Genomic DNA, 13,406 nt, shown 5'->3' on the forward strand with positions numbered 1-13,406 from the left:
AAAAAATCAAATAACATATTGCATTAGGCAAATCTGCAGCACAAGACCTCTTTAAAGTGTTCAATAATCAAGAAGTCAGTTTGAGGACTAAGGTGTGCCTGGCCATGGTATTTTCAATAGCCTCATATGCATGTGAAAGGTGGACAATGAATAAGGAAGACCACAGGAGAAATGATGCATTTGAGTTATGGTATTGGAGGAGATTATTAAAAGTACCATGGACTGTTAAAAGAACAAACAGATCTGTGTTGGCAGAAGTACAGCCAGAATGTCCAGACTTCGTCTCTCATACTTCGAACATATTATCAGGAGGGACCAGTACCTGGAGAAGGACATAATGCTTGGTAAAGTGGAGGGTCAGTGAAAAATATGAAGTTCCCCAATGAGATGGATTGGCACAGTGGCAGCAGCAATGGACTCAAGCTTAGCAAGGATGGTGAGGTTGGCACAGGACTGGGCAATGTTTTGTTCTGTTGAGATAAGGTTTCTATGAGTTGGTATCAACTTGACTGCACCTAATAATGACAACAACAACAAAATGGCTTGCATTATATTTCTATCAGATCACACTGGTCTATAGCCTTGGTGTGCGTGTGAGTGATCAGCCGATAGCATGATGTCATATCCTTAGAGATGTGGTAAGCATGCCAGGGATCACACCAGCTAAGAATATGACTTACTTGAGAGGTAAGTTTTATTTCTCACATTCATAAATCCAGTATCTGAATCCTATCTTCAGGAATAAACGTCCTATAAATGCGAGTCAGGAGCCCTGGTAACCTATAAGCTGGGCTGCTAATCAGAAGGCCAGCACTTCACCTCTAAAAGTCACTCTGACAGAGAAAGATGAGGCATTCAGGAAGCCCTATACAGGGTCACTATGAGCTGGAACCAACCCCACAGTATACAACCACCACCAGATTGAGATTAAAATATTATAAGAATTTTTTTTGTTTATAATATTCCAAGAATATGTAGGCATTTTTAATTTTATTCTTAAGAAAGTGATATAATACAAACTTTTTCTTGTCTTTTGTTTTAAGTTAGGACTCAAATTTTATATACTTTAGAGAAAAACATATTCATGAGACATCAAAAGCACCAATGTGCAAACAATGTTTTTGAGAAATAAAATATATATTATTGTTTAGCTCTTCTACCTGTGTTTTAAAATCTATGCTCTCATTCGGGACTTGGAAAACAGGAAATAGCAAAAAGGTATTTCTAGCAATACCAAAGAGGTTCTTGTAAGTTTCTCTGTATAGACTGTAGTTCTCAGGCCAGGGTAACAGAAAGGTCCCTTCACGCTCAATTCACTGTAAAATCAACAAACCATTTCCTTCCTACTATGCCTATAAAGTTGTTTTTGAGTTGTTCTCTGCATTTTACTGTTGTTGAAAAGTCATCTTCCTAAGAAACACCATCAGCTACTCACAGGGCTTTGAACTGGCTCATTCTGGTTTGATCCCTTGCTAAGAATTTGCATTGCCACTTCAGATATACTGAATCAGTATCTACATTTTAACAAAGATCCCCAGGTGATTCTTTGATCCTTTCCTAGGTAGTTCTTAGAGATCCCCAGGTGATCTTATTAAAATTTAGATTCTAATTCAGGATATCTGGGGTGGAAATGCAAATTCTCAGCAGAGGGTTGAACCAGAATGAACAGCTTAGGTAGGAAGCCCTGGCTATTCTATTGTATAATTGATTCCAGGTGTTAAGAAGGTATCTTAAGAGACAAGATATCAAGGGAGAAAATACCTATTGGAATACCTCACCTTGTGCTCAGCAGGTGTACCGTGAATATAGTGGTGAGCTCCTAGGCCTTGCAAGATGCCCAAGCCTCCCTTTGCAATGTTTACCCAGGAGGGATCTTCTACGGTTGGGACCAGGTTCCCTGCAACCAAGGTAAGGCCTGAAGCGTTGATTGTCAAGCTTCGCTCAACTGATCTGAAATAGTTCAGAATTCCTAAGCAGGTGCGCTGAAACAAAGGAAGACCAGGATCAGGACCCTGACCTTTGATTAGCCCATTCCCATGGAGTAAAACTTGATTGAGGGGAGCAAGGGTGGTGTAGAAACTCTGCTACTAAGAAAGGAACACACCACCCCAGGCAGGCGCTGTGTGTACGTAAAAATAAGGACAAATGCAAAAGTGTGAAACTGTGTTGTTAATGGACTGATGGGAAAATCCTCTTTCTAGACCACAGCAGATAGGTGAAGTCAGCACGTGGGGCCACACGCATACCTGCAGCTCCCTCATTCGTAGGTGGCGCAGATACAGAAAAGACAGGTAGGCTCCTCTCATCAGGATGGGATTCCCATCACTGGACTCAGTCCCATCATCTAAGCCCAGCAATTGTAGGGTCAGACCATAATTGTACCTTTAGCAGGCAGGAGAAATATAATGAATGCCTTTCATTGCAAAGTGGCTTGGAAATTTTATATATGCCTAATTGAAAAGTAATTTTATTTACCTTAGGGAGTTTCCCAACGGCTATCCTTTAAAAATGCACTGGAGGGAAAACAATGGCTGCATATGAACATTGATGTTGTGTGCTGTTGAGTTGGTTCTAACTCACAGCAACCCTGTACAGGGCTTTTGAGAGAGGCTAGTTGGTTTGAACTGCCCCCTTGCAGTTAGCAGTTCCATGATTATCCTACAGTACCACACCAGGGCTCACTATATATATGTAATAATATACATTTAATATTTTTATATATGTATAAATATACAAAGAAAATCAAGACAGAAATTTCTCTTAGGAATCATTCTCATTAAAAACCCAGTTGTAGGGTGAAACATTAATTCAGTTGTCTGCTTTGCTTTAACAGTCTTGCTTCTCTCCTAACTTCAAATGCTTCTGAGATACCATGTAAGCTGTTTATTTATCAGTCACCCAATTTCTCCACAGTGTTTTAACTCATTTGCTTGAATAACCAAAAAACGAATTTAATTTTACCCTGTCTCTTTTTTCTGCTTGAAAGGCCCATGTTGACTGAGACTTATTTGTACTGAGTCATTCTCATTTTGTTCCACTGAAAGGGCATCTTCCTTCATATTTTCATTCTATCAAAAAAAAAACAAAACCAAAAAGAAAACAGCATTAATAGGATTATATACATATTTGCAATAATATTAACAAAAATCATAGCTGTTAAGTGTCATGGTGTTGATTCTAACTAATAGCGACTGTGTATAGGGTTCCCAGGGAGCTCTGGTAGCATAGTGGTTATGAGTTGAGCTGCAAATCTCACGGTCAGCAGTTCAAAACTACCAGTCATTCCATGGGAGAACGATGAGGCTTTTTGCTCCCGTAAATATTTACAGCCTTGGAAACCCTACACAGCATCGCTATGAGTCAGAACCGACTCCACGGCACATCACCACCACCACCAAGGAGCAACTGGTGGGTTTGCAGTTAACAGTCAGTCCAGTGCTTACCCTACAGTACCACACCATACTTGGGTCATCACAATTCAACCTTATGATCTAAAGCGTATTAAGATGAACAAATAGGAGAGTGTCTTGATCCATTTTAATCTGGCATATGAAAATTTGGATTTCTAAATTGAATTAGAGAATCATTGTTTTTAGTAAATAAGTCTTTGTTTGACAAAAATATCCACTGCTTTCAAATAGAAGTCACCTGCTTTCCTGTTTTATCCATGATTCACTATACAAAAAGTACATATACATATTTTTAAAGAACCTATATGTTTAGGAATAAGAAAGACCATAGAAGAATTGATGCATTTGAGCCATGGTGTTGGAGGAGAATATTAAAAGTACCGTAGAATACCAAAAGAACAAACCAATCTGTGTTGGAATAAGTACAGAGAGAATGCTCCCCAGAAACCAGGATGGCCAGACTTCATCTTTCATACTTTGGACATATTGTCAGGAGGGACAAGTCCCTGGAAAATGATATCATGTTTGGTAAATGTAGGGTCAAAGAAAAAGAGGAAGGCCCCCAACGAGATGGATTGGCACCGTGGCAGCAGCGATGGGCACAAATGTAGCAACAATTGTGAGGTTGGCATAGGCCCAGACAGTGTTATGTTCTGTTGTGCATAGTTGTGTATATGGTCACTATGAGTTTGTACCAACTTGATGGCACCAAAAACAACCAAAAACTTGAACCTCTAGTTTTGTTCTGCACTGAGTGAGATCAGCAGATTAAAACCTACTATCTATGCATGAGTGGAATGTGGGATCTTATCCAGAAAAACAGTGACACCAGAGATGGAGGCAGAAGTGATGGCATAGGGTGATAGGGCAGCTGCGGACTCTAGACTCAGGGAAAGAGAAAAGCTGAGTGCTGGCAGCCAGGAGGCAGGTTTAGAGAATTTGCCCTTAGGTTGTTTAAATTATTATATAATCCTGAGTGTTTCTGTGTACATCAAAAAACATCTATTAGCTGTAGTCCTGATGTGGCACTGTGGTATAATGCACTAGATCGCAAGGTCATTTGAACCTCAGTGTCAGAGGTTCAAACTCACCATCCACTCTTTGGAAACCCTATACAGGGTTGCTATGAGTCAGAATCAACTCTCCGGCACTTAAAAATACCAACAATAATCTATTAGCTGGAGTCCTGGTATGGTGCTGTAGGATAAGCACTAGACTGCAAGGTCAGTTTGAACTGCAAGGTCGGCAGTTCAAGCTCACCAGTTACTCCTTGGAAACCCTGTACAGGGTCACTAATGAGTTGGAACAGACTCAACGGCACTTAACAACAACAACAACTTGTTAGCTAGAATTTATTTAACGGCAGTTAACAACAACAATCTTTAGCTATAGGATTCAGACATTTACATGCTCGGCTGCAAATGTGAAGCCAACCCACCCACCCACTTGGTGGGAGAGAGATGTGCAATCTGTTCCCATAAAGATTACAGCTTAGGAAACCCTATGGGACAGTTCTGCTCTGTCACATGGAGTCACTATGAATAGAAAATTGACCTGATGACACCTAACACAACAGTCTGTTTTCACGTCTAAAAAATGATAGTGGAAATAATTAGTTGCTGCAAAAGATGAAATGACAGACGGTATATAAAATCTCTAACTCCATACTTGGCTCCTAATAGGTGTTTGGTCTGCGCTGATTCTGTCTACATCATGAACTACAACAGAAATCAGCCCTGCAAGGCCTAGCACAGAATTCTCGTTTTACACTTGTTTCCACAGTCATCTTTCTTGATGCTGAGAGGGATGTGGTTGTGTATTTTAAAAAAACTGTGGAGAAGATGATGCTTATCTACAGTCCTGCCCCTGTCCTCTGGGAAGCCCTTCTTGCTTGCTCTCACTATCTCTGGGTTTATCCCTCATCCACAAAAGGCCTGCCTTTTCATAGTATCCCTGCCATTGTTGTTGTTGAGTGCCATTGAGTTGGTTCTGACTCATAGCCACTCTGGATAGGATTTCCAAGGAGCAGGGGGTGGGTTCACAGCAGGACTCCCATAGTAGCGCTAACCCCCACTAAAGCACTGAGTGGCACTGGCTTAGGGTGGAAAACCCACCTCTGGGTTAATCATATTCCAGTAGAGATCCTGGAACTCTGAAAGTTGTATAGTTCATGCACATTTTGTTTTGTGACATTAATTATTGAATGGAAAAACAACTTGTAATCTTTCACCTAAATCACAATTTAAAAAAACAAAATGAAAGTTCTTTTGATAGAAACTGCTGGTTGTTCCTCAATATTTGTTTTCCTCTTTTCCTACAGCAATTGAATTTTTTTTTTCTTAACTGTTTTATTGTGAATTATGTGATAGTTTACATGGGAGAACAGTGTTGTTGTTGTCAGGTGCCATCGAGTCAGAACCGACTCATAGCGACCCCATGCACAGCAGAACAAAACAATGTTCGATCCTGGGCCAACCTCACTACCACTGCCACACTTGAGTCCATCAATGATGCCACCTGGCTGATCCATCTCACTGGGGGTCTTCCTCTTTTTCTCTGACCCTCCACCCTACCCAGCATGACATCCTTCTCCAGCGACTGTTTCCTCTGGACAATATGTCCAAAGTAGGAGAGACGAAGCTTAGCCATCCTGGCCTCCAAGGAGCACTCTGGCTGCACTTCTTCCAAAACAGATCTATTGGTTCTTTTGGCAGTCCATGGCACCCTCAGTATTCTCCTCCAACACCACAACTCAAAGGCATCAATTCTTCTACGATCCTCCTTATTCACTGTCCAGCTTTCGCATCCATATGAGGCTATTGAAAACACAATGGCCTGGGTCAGGCGCACCCTAGTCCTCAAGCTGACATCTCTGCTCTTCAACACTTTAAAAAGTTCCTGTGCAGCAGATTTGCCCAGTGCAATACGTCGTCTGATCTCTTGACTGCTACTTCCGCGAGTGTTGGAGAACATTAGTTTTACATTAATTCTATCGTATATCATCTCATTGCCATGGTTACAATCCCCTCCATGCAATCCTTCCCCCGTACCCCCCTGGTCTTCAGCACACAGTCGCTCTCCCTCTCTGGATCTAAAGGCTCCAGCTGCTCCATCACTCCACGTCATCATCTCTGGCTCCATTTCAGGCATCACTGCTTCTCTGGGTAGGGTCCTGCTCTCTGCTCTTCTCCCTTGATGGTCCTAGGGGCCTCTGCTCCTAGACTGAAAAGTTAATCACTCCCCTCCTTGCTATAAAACATCTACCTTTACATTTCTGACCCTCACAATCAGTCCTGATAACAATTATTCACTATTGTATCACAAGAGACCCATCTGCATTTCATTGTATCGCAGTTGAATTTTTATCTCAGCACATGGCTACCTAGAATAAAGACAACATTTTCAAACCTCTCTTGTGGCTAGATATAGCCACATGGTAATATTCTGGTCTGTGGAACAAAAGTGAAAGTGTCATGTGGTAGCCCTAGGGAATTTCTTTGAAGGGGCAGCTTCCTCATCCCCATTCTCTACTGCCTAGAAAACCCATGTGACCACTGAAGTTCCACCTCAGACCATGAATTGATCTCAGGTGTGGAAGCCAAACTTGGTGGAATCCATGATGGACGGAGCTAAGGTTCTCTGAGGACTCCATGGAGCAGAGCCACCACACCACACTTCCTATACCTAGATATTAATATGAGAGAGGAGGAGAAATTCCCTTCCTAGTTAATCCAATGGCTTGTTGCTTTACTGTCAACAACAGGAAAGAGCCATGGTAATACAGTAGCCAAGAGCTGGCTGCTAACCAAAAGATTGGTCATTAAAACCCACCAGCCACTCTCCTAGAGAAACATGTGACAGCCTGCTTCCATAAAAATCATGGCCTTAGAGACCCAACAAGGTAGTTCTACTTTTTCCTGTAAGGTTGCTGTGAGTCAGAATCGACTCGATAGCAATGAGTTTGTTTTGTTTTGTTTTTCTATTTTGGTATGATCAACAGTCAAACCTAATCTTAACTAATACACTCTTCAAGACTCTAAAGCTAGACTTGCAGACTGGGGGAAGAGAAGTTTCTATAGAAATCTCAGGAAGAGTAGGTGACGGAGGAAGTAGCTGTCCATTCTGCCTGTAGGCCAAATTAGTTCTTGTGTGTTCTGGGTTTATTTCTGGGTCATGTTCCCCAGTCCTAGAACTGGAACAGACCCTGGGAGATTACATGGTACACTCCTGTTTCTTCATACAGAATCACAAGACTATTATCCCAAAGTGAAGAGAAATCTACAGTGCTTTTTAAAATATATATACCTATAAGAAAGCAGATACGTGTACTCCTTGAAGGGAGCTGAGTTGTGACGGTTGGTTTGATTTTAGAGCCCTGGTGGTGTGGGTGGTGCAATGAGTTAAGCATCAGGCTTCTAACCAAAAGATTAGTGGTTCGAACCCACCAGCAGCTTCCAGCTTCCAGCAGCTCCTGTCGAGGTTTATAGCCTTGGAAACCCTATCGTGTACTTCTTCTCTGTCCTGTGAGTGGGAATTGACTTGGCAACAGTGGATTTGCTTTAGATTTTAGACAAATTTTAAGTGAGAGGCTCTATGGAACATGCCACCACCCTGGCCTGTGATTCAGGGTACAGTCCCGCCTCACCTCATGTGACCCCACAGCAGAGGATTTGGTCACATCCTTTCTCTGGTGGGATTGTGACTCTTGCAGCTGCTTCTAAAATTACCCACAATTACAAAGGCAAAACCAGAAAGGTGACATTGAATTATAGTGAAAGACACTTTTAAGGCATGACTGGCCAAAGCACAAAAGCACTGCTGTGTCGGCAGCCTGCCAGGAAGAAAGGAAGTGGGCAGAGAAAGCCTAGAATCTTCCAGGAAGAGGGAATTAACCACAGCCCACACAAGCAAACTGCTTAGGAAAAAAATCCCATGAAAGTATTACCCTAAGAGACCTGGAAATAGTGCCAGCTAGCAGCAGGGCCAATCAGAGTCTGAAATATCAACACCATCTGCCTGTCTCCTTTCTTCCTGGGGAGCTTAAATCCTCTGACATTTACTCTGCCTTGTGGCTAGGATTCAGCACCACTGAGTTCATGGATTTTGACCCTTCTGTTGATTTCCACTGATTTCAAGTCTTACCTTTTGATGGGAAGGTGGCAGCAGGTGTAGGAGAAGGGAAATCCTTAGAGAAAACATAACTGTCTATTGTATATTCTCCACCCCCAAATGTTTCCATCTCATGTGTATGTGTGTGCACAGAAAAAAAGACTAGGCGGATGCATACCAAATATTAGTAATATTGTTGTTATATTTGGGTGGGAAATTTGTGATGCTTTTAATTCTCTTCCTTGTACTTTTCTATATTTTCTCAAATTGTCTGTGATAAATCTGTGTCGCTCTTGTCATCAGAAAATGTTACTAAAAGGAAGTGTCCTGTTGGAATTAGTGAGGAAAAGCCACAAAAAGTGTTTTATGTTTCCCTGTTATTTTTTGCACATTGGAGCTTCTGTCTACAATGCCACTTAAGCAAGAGTACACCGTATACTCTTGGTATAATTTGCTATCAAATGATCTCCAGAAATGGTGACAGGAGTCACTTGTACAGGGAAGAACAAAGTCTGTCCCCTCCTTCCCTCCTCGGTGTGGCCGGCAGGGCAGCGAGAAGCAGCAAAAGCAGTTAGGTTACTGGATGTCATGCTTTCTGCCTCCTCACTGTGTGACGTTTAGAAACCCTGACCCATGTAAGTGGTATCTTTAGAAGTACAATGGTAAGTGGTAGTGTTTAATGTTTGTGGCTGGGTCTTTTGATGACCAGGTGCTGTCCTGATAGATGGCAATGGACACAGGTAACTTGACGCAACAGAATCATAGATTCCCAGAGATGATCACGGAGCTGACCAGTGCATTCCTTTCCCTCATCAGGGTTACATTTAAATTACTTCTACCCTGCAACAGTCAGGCTTGACCAGAATCATCTCTTTCTAGTCATACATTAGCATGAGTGAGCAACTGTAAGAAAATTTGTTACCTTTTTCTTTATTCCCTAAATGCAGATCTTTAAGTAAATATGGAATTTGAATTCTATTTAAAGAGTGGCTAGCTTTCAAAGCTAATGGTAAATATAAGGGTGATTCAAGCTGTGATAGAAACATTTGTCAACATTATCAACATTTAGACAAATGTGTTGAGGGTCAGAAAAGATATAGGAAAACAGGTGTTCTCATAAGTTGCTGGTGGGAAAAAGATGGTGTCACCACTTTGGCAGAATCAATTAAAATTTTAAATGTGTTAGTCTGTGATCCTGAAAATATATTTCTAAATATCACATGTACACAAGTAGGTGTAGGCAAGTTTAGTAAGCACAGCTTTTAATGGGGGGTGGGTTGGGGTTGGGGAGCAGCAATCATAGAGCATGAAAGACAAGCAGCCATTGTGAAAACAGCAGAGACAGAACTCCAAGACTTCTTGTTGGATGAAAAATATCAAGTGCAGAAAGATATGCACACATTGTACTACATTATATTTTTATGTGCAAAATGGCAACACAAAATTCATATATATATATATTGGAGTTCTGATGTGGTGCTATAGGGGAAGCACTGGACCACAAGGTTGATGGTTCAAACCCACCAGCCACTACTTGGAAACCCTATACAGGGTTGCTATAAATCAGAACCAACTTGACAGCATTTAAAAATAACAACTTATATATTTTATTTTCATGGGGATATATGTCCTAGGGTGGCATTATAGAATAAGCACTGGATTGTTAACTACAAGGTTGGTAGTTCAAACACACCAGCTGCTCCTTAGAAACATTACACAGGGTCTTTATGAGTCAGAACCAACTCGACAGCACTTAACAAAAACAACAATGTGTGAACATCTGTAGGGAGTCCAGTGACTCTATACAGTGACCACAAGGTCCACAGTTCAAGCCCACCGGCCATTCCATGGGAGAAAGATGAGGCTTTCTGCTCCCACAAAAATGTACAGCCTCAGAACCCTGGTACAGGGTCACTATGAGTCATAATTGACTCAATGGCAATTACCAACAGTGCACATCTGTAAATGCATTGGAAAGGCTCAAAGCATTGATGGTGGAGCTCTGGTAGCGTAGTGGTTACGAATCGGACTGTGAATCGTAAGGTCAGCAGTTGGAAACTACCAGCTGTTCCGCTGGAGAAAGATGTGGTTTTCTGCTCCCGTAAAGATTTACAGCCTCGGAAACCCTGTTCAGGGTCGCTATGGGTCGGAACTCACTCAACAGCACCTCTGAGAAGGAAGAATGAGGACCAGCAGCAGAGGGTGGGATAGTTAAAGAGGACTTCAACTTTTAAATAATGTTTCAATTTTTTACAAGAAAATGTTTATTATTTCTAAAGTTTAAAATTAAATTTAACAAAACAGAAATCTCATTTAAGAGAAAAATGATAACTTTACAGCAGAGGAGTTTGCCAAACACCACTCACTACATTAAGCAAGTAGTGATCAAGATTATCATCAGTGATGGCATGTTGTCCTGATGTGATGTGACAATGACATTTTACCCCAAATGTATAACTCAGTGTAACCATGTATAAAGTATCAGACAGATCCAGATTAGGGAACGTTCTACAGGTGACATGGCCAATGTTCCTGAAGACTGACAAGGTCATGATAAACAAGGACAGACTGAGAAACTGTCACAGGTCAGAGTCTGGGCAGTTGTGGTGACTGAATGCAGCATGGTCCCCTGTCAGTGGCTGCCACAGTGGTGCAAAGAGTTAAACCCTGAATTAACTACTACATAAAAGGTGGTCTTGTTGAACCTATCCAGAGGTACCTCAGAAGATAGTCCTGGAGACCAGTTTCTGAAAGGTCCCAGCCTTGGACACCCTATGGAGCAGTTCTACTCTGCATACATGAATGAGAATCATCTCCATGGCAACTAGCAACAACCATGGATGTAATTCTAGAACAGAAAGAGGACATCCATAGGAAAACTAGTGAAGTCCAACTAAGTCTAGTGACCAGTACTGTACTAATTAATGCTGGTTTCTTAGGTATGACATTTACCAAATGGTAAGAGTGCGTGTTGACTCGATGGCATCTAACAAGAGAAGATGAGAATAAAGAGAGACTGGATGAGATGTATATGGCACTCTCTGTACAGTCTTTGCAAGTTTTCTGTAAAATCTAGACTATTCCTACAATGGAACATATATATATATATAAATTTTTTTTTTTTTTAAACTCATTAAGGAAAGGTCACTGGTGAACAAAACAACACTCTTTGAGGACTCATCAGAAGGTATTCTGAAGTGCTACAATTAGAGGGTAGATTCTCTCAGAGCTGTCAAAATGGACAGCCCTAAAAGTTTGTTTTCCTTCATGCAGAAAGTCCTTAAGGAGGTTATTTTTCATGAAAATTGGTTGCCATTTGCCAACTTCAGAATCAGGATGCTGAGTAGCATACAGATGTTAAAATTCATATTGCCTGTACATGCTCACAGAATAGTAATCGAGTTTCAAGATTCATACCACATTCCTGTCCTCCCTACTGTCAAATGCTTACCAACAAACCAGTTGCCATTGGGTCTGACTCCTGGTGCCCCTGTGTGCATTGGAGTAGAACTGCAGTCCATAGGGCTTTCAAGTACTCCATTTTTGGAAGTAGATAGCCAGGCCTTTCTTCAAGAAGCTTATGGGTGGACTTTGAACCTCAGATTTTTTGGTTAGCAGCTAAACACATTAACTGTTTACACTACCTAGGGACTTCTGCCCAAAGCTTTAATTAATCCTAATCCTGTCCAACTAGTATTCAGCAGTTGTTGTTAGGTGGTGTTGAGTTGCTTCTGCGCACAGCTACAGTTCAGCAGTAGTTGTTAGGTGCTATCGAGTTGGTTCTGTGTACAGCTAGTATTCAGCAGTTGTTGTTAGGTGGTGTTAAGTTGGTTCTGTGCACAGCCAGTATTCAGCAGTTGTTGTTAGGTGGTGTTGAATTGGTTCTGTGCACAGCTAGTATTCAGCAGTTGTTGTTAGGTGGTGTTGAGTTGCTTCTACGCACAGCTACAGTTCAGCAGTAGTTGTTAGGTGCCATCGAGTTGGTTCTGTGTACAGCTAATATCCAGCAGTTGTTGTTGTTAGGTGCTGTTGAGTTGGTTCTGTGCACAGCAGAACGAAACACTGCACCATCCTCACAATCATTATGCTTGAGCCCATTGTTGCAGCCACTGTCTCAATCCATCTTGTTGAGGGTCTTCCTCTTTTTAGCTGACCTTTTAAAAGCATGAAGTTTTTTCCCAAGAACTGATCCCTCCTGATAACATGCCCAAAGAACATGACACAAAGTCTTGTCATCCTCCTTTCTAGGGAGCTTTCTTGCTGTACTTCTTCCATGACAAACTTGTTTTTTCCTTCTTGCAGTCCATGGTTGTTTTGGGGTTTTTTTCTTAATTCTTTATTTTTAATTGAGTGAAGCTTTACAGACAAGATCCTCAGCTTTGCATTCAATGAACATATTTTGTTTCATCTTTGTACTTACAATCCCCTCCCTGCAACAAAAGTGATCCTGCTTTCTCCCTATTTCCATTCCACCCACCTTCCCATCCCTTCTCAACTTTGACCTCAGGAAAATGTTTCCCTTTTGATTTTGATTGACCATTCCAAAGTGAGCATATCTTGCTGGTGTTGTTGTTCCCCTCTATAAAACTATCTATTGCTGGTGGGTAAGTTCCCTTTCAGACCTGAAGGATGGTCGAGGGCCGTAGTCTCAGTCTCCTCCAGTCTCTTTCTGACCAGTAGGCCCCTTCTTCTGTTGTTAAATAATTTTGAGTTTTGTTCTACATTTTCTCTTACTGATCCCTTTCAGGGCATTTGATAATGGTGGCTGGGCACTGTCTAGTTCTTCTGGTCTCAGAGGCATGCAGACTGATGTTCACATGTTCCATTAGGCCATTGTACTAACTGATTCCAAGCTTCTATTGTCACCATTCTACTGTCTTATGCACC

At 41.5% G+C, this 13,406-nt stretch overlaps 1 protein-coding gene across 1 annotated transcript in view; it reads right to left on the reverse strand.

The window, feature by feature from the left end:
- LOC102811325 overlaps positions 1 to 13,406 on the reverse strand; it is a 128,492-nt gene that overhangs the window by 81,261 nt on the left and 33,825 nt on the right. The window contains exons 11-13 of the mRNA XM_006839992.1: positions 2,962 to 3,068; positions 2,247 to 2,382; positions 1,779 to 1,982 (exon numbers count right to left, since the gene is read on the reverse strand). Of these exons, the coding sequence (XP_006840055.1) occupies positions 1,779 to 1,982; positions 2,247 to 2,382; positions 2,962 to 3,068 (447 nt within the window). The remainder of the gene's footprint in view (positions 1 to 1,778; positions 1,983 to 2,246; positions 2,383 to 2,961; positions 3,069 to 13,406) is intronic.

The sequence above is a fragment of the Chrysochloris asiatica genome, unplaced genomic scaffold (genome assembly GCF_000296735.1).
Source record: "Chrysochloris asiatica unplaced genomic scaffold, ChrAsi1.0 scaffold00027, whole genome shotgun sequence".
NCBI classification, from domain to species: domain Eukaryota; kingdom Metazoa; phylum Chordata; class Mammalia; order Afrosoricida; family Chrysochloridae; genus Chrysochloris; species Chrysochloris asiatica.